Source organism: Lipotes vexillifer, unplaced genomic scaffold (assembly GCF_000442215.2).
Source record: "Lipotes vexillifer unplaced genomic scaffold, Lipotes_vexillifer_v1.1 scaffold330, whole genome shotgun sequence".
In the NCBI taxonomy this organism is placed as follows: Eukaryota; Metazoa; Chordata; class Mammalia; order Artiodactyla; family Lipotidae; genus Lipotes; species Lipotes vexillifer.
In genome coordinates this window covers 2940602-2946986 of record NW_006775627.1, presented here as the reverse complement: position 1 = coordinate 2946986, position 6385 = coordinate 2940602, and the positions used below count along the sequence as shown (strand labels likewise).

Here is a 6385-nt window from a genome sequence, read left to right as displayed (position 1 = left end):
GTGAAGAAGGGAATTAGGGGCTGTTAAGTGGACTGGCCAGACAGCAAGAGACTTGGACTGGCTCATTACCTTACCTTCATTAGTAGCCTTCTCCAAATTCTTAGCAGTCAAAAAGTGTCCAAGACTATGAAGCCCCATTACTCAGTTGTACCATAACTGATTGTGCACGTTCACTTCTCAGGATGTGGTACCCCCACCCCCTCCCCAAGCTCTAGAAAAGATGGTCAGAAAAGAGCTCATTATTAGGCTAGTCCATAGAAGAGCTCATAATGCTGCCATGCAGAATCAAAGACTCACAGGACAGCACTACCTCCTCAAAGGTCAGCATTATCTCCCCCAACAGATCTTCATTTCTTCAGCATGCCCAGTTTCCTAAGAGATCAAATCCTAGAATTTGTGAGACTAAATGAAATTCACACACAACTTCAGCTTCTGCCTAAATACATGGAATTTTGGCCACTCATATCTCAAAGTGATTTTTAAGTCATTTAAAGCTAAAAGCCAATATGCATGACTTTATTTTCAGTTTTATAAATGAGTGTAAAACACAATAGTGCAGTCATATATTTGGCATTAACTCTTACTAGCCACGAAAATGTGGGTCAATACTGGATTTTCCAAAGTTGTCTAAGTAAGATTGGGTTTGTCAAAACTTGCCAGTTGCTTTCAAGTGAACACAGAATGTTGGCGGAGATGAAATGTGACGTCCAAAAGACTGAAAATAGGTCAGCACCGTGCAAAAGTAAACTTGTCAGTGAGATCAATATGAACCTACAGGTTAATGGGGATACTAGAATTTCCTTACAATAAGGGATATGTGCAGGGTAGAGCCAGAACACGACTGTAGTGTTTATTCACTTGTGAAAAGCAGAGGACGTACTTAAATATTATTTTTTGTATCCTTAATGAAAGGCACTGCTTTTTAATATGGAATATTTATATGTAAGAACAGTTTTAATTGATAGAAAATCATAGTAAGTTAAATTCTGGTTCATTTGCTCAGTTTTTAGCAACAAGAAAAATAAGAAAAAAGGGGAGTAATGATCAAGCATCATAAAATTTCAGAAATATCAAGTCCTTCATTAGCTTTCTCTATGTTAAGTGTTTCAGAGAATTTGACATTGTGGATGAAATCAGTAAAAAAAAAAAAAAAATTTGAAGGAAAACAAAACAATAACAGAAAGACCTTTCTTAGGGCTTCTCATTGCATTTATTTAAAATTTTTAAAAATGTACATCACTTTTTGAATACATAAAATGCCAGTGCTTTGCAACAGTTTTGTTACTGCATCTCTCAACTAAAAAAAGGAAGGAAAAAAAAAAACAGGAAAAATACATTCAAAAAGCCAGGCTGTTCTGCTTATGCACGGGCAGTGGCTTTGGAAGGCTACAGCCTACACCGTGTCTGTTCAGAGGCATTGCCAAACATCAGTCACCTAGCAATGAAAAGTTGCACATAAAGCATTAAAGGATACAAAGAACAACTTGGTGGGGAGCAGATGAGGAATGGGAAATTGAGAAAAATGCCACATATGCTGTTGGGGTGAGGGTGGACTTAGGTGGAAGTGAGCATGAAGGCTGATGTTTTTTGGAAACTAGATTTATGGGAAAAGATAGAAGAAAACAAAGTAACATGTTTGGCAAGCTATATTTGTGTGTGTGTGTGTGTGTGTGTCTACTTCCAATTTTCTATTTGACTTTCCAAGAGAAATGCAACAAAACTGAGGTAGAAATGAATGTGGGAGCACTACAGCCCAGAAGATTTCAAAATGAGAAGCAAAATTGCACTGACAAGAGAGGAGTCAAGAAGGAGAGGGGACGTAGATATATTCTTTGCAGATACATAAGTTGGTTGGTTGTTTTCTGTATTTATTTGTTTGCTTGTTTTGGTTGCTATCTTCTGCATTCTGTCAAACAGCACGGCAAGCCTATAAGCTAGATTAGTGAATAGGATGACACCATTCCCAGCAGTTTCAGAGAGAACTTGCAAATCACCACCACCATTACCAGCTCTGCAGGAAAAGGCAGTCCTAGTTTTTAGGTACTGTGACTTTCAGGGTCCTAAACGGTCTTGTGGCTGACTGTTCTAGACACTAACACAGACTGAATAAGTAGCTTTCCATTAACCAGTGTACCTTCTAAGAACATTTTCACTTCACTATCAAGGAGCAATGTACGAAGAACTCTTGCAGGTATTGATATAAAGAATTATTCTGTTCTGGTCAATTCCCCATAATTAGTGAAAGAACCTTTAAAAAAAAATCCTTCCATTTTTACTTTAAGTTGTAAATATTCAGTTGTATCACACTCAGTATTTTACTGGATACATTCAAAGTAATTTTCCTTGCTATTTTCCAATTGTTGAGGTAAACATACATTTTAATATAAAGTAACATTGAAGCCTATCCCATTACTCTCAGCAGTACATAGTGCTTTCAACACATTCCTTTGAGGTACTGTACAAATCACAATCACTTTCCTGAGTTTTTGCAGACAAGAACATTAAAAGAAATGAACTGCAGAAATTAAGGTCCAGATTACCGTTACCCTGTTTTACCTGTTCTTAGCTTAATACTGCAGAACAGACAGGATTGAGGAATACTGTTGCTCTTAAAATGGCAAAAATCTGGTTTTCTGTCGAAACTCAACCATTCATCTCTTTAGTCCAATAATGTTTGAAGTTAAAGCTCTTTATATTAGCACATGCCACCAATGTAATTGTGAGGCAAACAAAAAATAAAGCACCACTCCAGGCACTTGACAGCAACTAAATCTCGAGAACAGCAGAATGGAATCAACACACGAGGTTCATGTCCTTCTGAAATCAACACACTTGCACCTTGCTCCTTGGTGAGTGTTGTCTAGCTTGAACCGAACTGAGCATCAGCAGACGCTTTATGTCATCTGGGGCTTTCAAATCAGAAGCTCTCATTGGATGCATTTTTCCTCCAAATCTACCCTGACTCTAAAGATGCAACTTAATCGTCTTCTTCCCCAGTACCCTTTGCAATTCAAACACTACTGGAAAGGGGCTCTATACCCTATGTAGCAGGTTTTATGTGTGTGTGCCAACATTCATTACATTTTTTTTAAAGAAGTTATCACTGACTGCAACCAAACATTTTGTTCCATTCAACATACATATCAAGCTCTTTTTGAGATATGCTAGGCTGAATCTTGCAGAAAGCATTTTCAAAGTCTTGATATGTAACGGGTCTCAACTGGCTGGGCATAATGGCTGAAAGGTCTGTGGCTGGCATGGCATGGAGAGGGCCCACCGCTGCTTCCTGACACAAATGAGCCACGTCTAGTCCAGAAAAGCCTTCTGTGCGCTGGACGAGCAGTGCAAACTCCTTGTCATTGAGACAGTAATTGTGCTGTGAGAGCAGTTGTACTATTATCTGGTGCCTCGCTGTGCTGTCAGGAAGTGGGATTAAAAGTCGTTTCATGAAGTACCTCCGAAGAGATTCATCTATTTCTTCTGGTTTACTGGTGGCACAAATTACTACGATTTGGTCCTCAGCCGAAGTTAGTACAGTGTCCAGCTGCATCAGAAATTCGGTTCTCATCCGACTGACTGGACTGTGTTCCTCACTCACTTGAGAGGAGAGAAGCATGTCAATGTCACTGACGAAAATCACCGAGGGCTGGCGACACCTGGCCACAAGGAAAGAGGCGTGGATAATTTTCTCTGCTTCTCCTAACCACTTGGCAATAAGTCCAGAACCAGCAATTTTGAAAAATGTGGCCCCCAGCTGACTAGCTATGCACCTGCCCAATAATGTTTTGCCTGTTCCCCGAGGTCCAAATAAAAGGATGCTCCGAGGTAAGGCCGTCAGTCCACTGAATGCATCTGACCTCAACACTGGCCATAAAACCTCCTCTTTAATGACAGCCTTTACCAGGTCGAGACCAGCAATGTCATTCCAGTCCACTGGCGGTCCTTGGGTGATAATCTCGTTGGTTACCAGGTCAATGAGCTGCGTGTCAGTATTCTTCAGTTGCTCGTCCACAGAGTGGTTGGATGAGGTAGCTGCACGGAGTCCAGGGCCTTGCATTGGATGAGAGAGGAGCTGCCTGTGCTCATCCCCATGCTCACTGATTACTGGTGAAGTGTACTTCCCGAAGGATTCACTGGATCTTGATCCCAATGAATTTTTAGCAGTACTGTAGGAAGGAGGGGTCAGAGCCCTACTGGACTGGCTGCTGAATTTCCTTTGCTGTTCAGAGGACATTAGCTGCTTCGTTGGCTTAAATGCTAAGGATGATGTTTCAGCACTTCTGTCAAAGCCATTCCCCCGATTTGAGTTTGAAATGCTGTTGTCGGGCATTCTGTACATAGGACTCTGTGTAGATCTCTGTTGGCCATAGCTGTAATTTCCATAACTGGAGTCCATGTCTCCTTGCCCTGCCATATAGAAAGCTTTCCTTTTGAGAGAACTTGCCGAACTGTTTGTCAGAGCCGCGGGTGCGATAGGTGTCAAACCATGACCCTGGTAGGTGTAGCCAGGAACAGTGGTGGGGGGCAGGGGGGTGGGAGCAGGAATTCCTGAAGGCAGGTATGCTGAAGGAGGAGGGGGTGCACCCCCAGGGCTGTACCCAGATCCCACAGCAGTATGAGGAGGATAGCTAGCAGAGGGATAGCTATAACTGGAGAGGTTAGAAGTCCCGTTGTAGCCTGGGACCAGGGCTGGTGGCGGTGGAGGAGGAGGTGGTGGCTGTAGGAGCCCAGAGCTATGCAAGGGAGAAGGATGAGGTGAAGGAAGTGCAGGTGCTGGCTGGCTGCTGTAAGTAGAATGCAAATATGAGCCGTTGTATCCTGGGGCATATTCCTGAGATGGGAGCCCTGTATGAAGACTAGGTACAGTGTGGCTTCCACAGGTACTACTTGAATAACTAGGCTCTGTCAGGTTGCTGGCCACCCCAGGAGAGCTCCCTATACTTGCAGAGACATCTGCTGGAGGGAGGGCTGAACTGACTCCAGCTTTGCTGGCAGTGATAACATCCGGAACACAGTTCATGGGATAAACGGCGTCTGAATTCAAGGAAGGCTGCCACGGTTCACTTTCATTTTTCCGACCGTTCACTAGTCCTGATGGCGCATCAGAGTAGTTGCTGAGTACAGGTCGGTCCACAGGGCCTTCCAAAATGCCAGAATACTTCTCTGCATATTTTTTTAGTAGGTTGGATGCAGTCAGAGCAGATATGTCATCATTTGCCCAGGCATACTGGTAGGTGCGCTGCAGATGACCTCTGTAAGCTTCAACTTTGTGGGCAGGAGACCGAGTGGTGGAGGTGATGTCAAAGTGCTGTTCTGGCCACTGGGCATGCTCCGGCGTCCACTGCATCTTCAAGCCTAAAGATTTGGGGCGGGGGGGAAAGGTTAATTTACTTAGATACTCATCAGAACTGCTAAAGCTTTTTCCCCCAACTTCTTTTTTTACCTATTATTTTCTGCCAATGATAGTGACATTATAAAGGATTTCCACAGATTATAATACCTGTTATGGTCTCTACAATGCATATACTTTAAAAGGGACTGAATTTCAACCCTGTATAAAAAGTAAACAATTTAAATGAAAACCCTGTATAAAATGAAAACCCTGTATAAAAAGTAAACAATTTAAATGAAAACTTTCAACCCTGTATAAAAGTAATTTATACCCTGTATAAAAAGTAAACAATTTAAATGAAAACTCTGTAGGAGACCTACATTTTTTTTCATTTTTAAGTAATAAGTAAATTTATTTCTGCTAAGCCTATCAAGTTACTTGCTACACACACACACACAAACACATATGTATGTACACACACATTCCTGTCAAATTAGAATTCAATCACAAGTTCTTACAATAAAATATGCATACATTTTAAATATCTAGCACGTAAGAGTATTAACATGTGCAATATCTAGCTATCCTGTCTCTCCACATCACAGTTTCTGTTTTATATTTTAACCAATATAAAAATGAGACACAGCTGACAGATCACATCTAGGACACCTCTCTTATTTGGTACTGAACACCTAGTTAGCACAGTATAATGCTCCCTGCGCAGAACAATATGACACAGACATAGCAGGTCATTCCATAATCCAACTCTCATCTAAAGTGGTCCACGACAGTTTCAAATCTGCTTCGTGGAGTGCAGCAAAGCAATCTCCCAGGCAGCGCTCCATCGCTTTCATCGCACAAAGCCTACAACTCGGTATGAATTACAACTGGCTCCTTTCTGCCTCTCACTCCTGTTGTTGAAACTCTGAAAAAAAAAAAACAAGCATCACTTGTCTGTCGGTCTTCTAGCTAGCATTCTCCCTTCTTCTCTTATCATCTTTCCCTCTGCCTTACAGCCTCCAAGTTACTGTGGGGTGGGGGGAAAATATATAT

The 6385-nt window shown here is 41.8% G+C and overlaps 1 protein-coding gene across 1 annotated transcript; it reads right to left on the bottom strand.

Moving 5' to 3' along the window:
* Positions 1 to 3100: 3100 nt before the first annotated feature.
* Positions 3101 to 5347, bottom strand: FIGN (fidgetin, microtubule severing factor). The gene has a single exon (XM_007450073.1). The coding sequence runs from the start codon at positions 5345 to 5347 to the stop codon at positions 3101 to 3103; it is 2247 nt and encodes a 748-aa protein (XP_007450135.1).
* Between the last annotated feature and the right edge of the window lie 1038 nt (positions 5348 to 6385).

Bases quoted from the DNA above. Each gene is read 5' to 3' on its own strand.
- FIGN (XM_007450073.1), bottom strand. From the start codon at position 5,347: ATGCAGTGGACGCCGGAGCATGCCCAGTGGCCAGAACAGCACTTTGAC.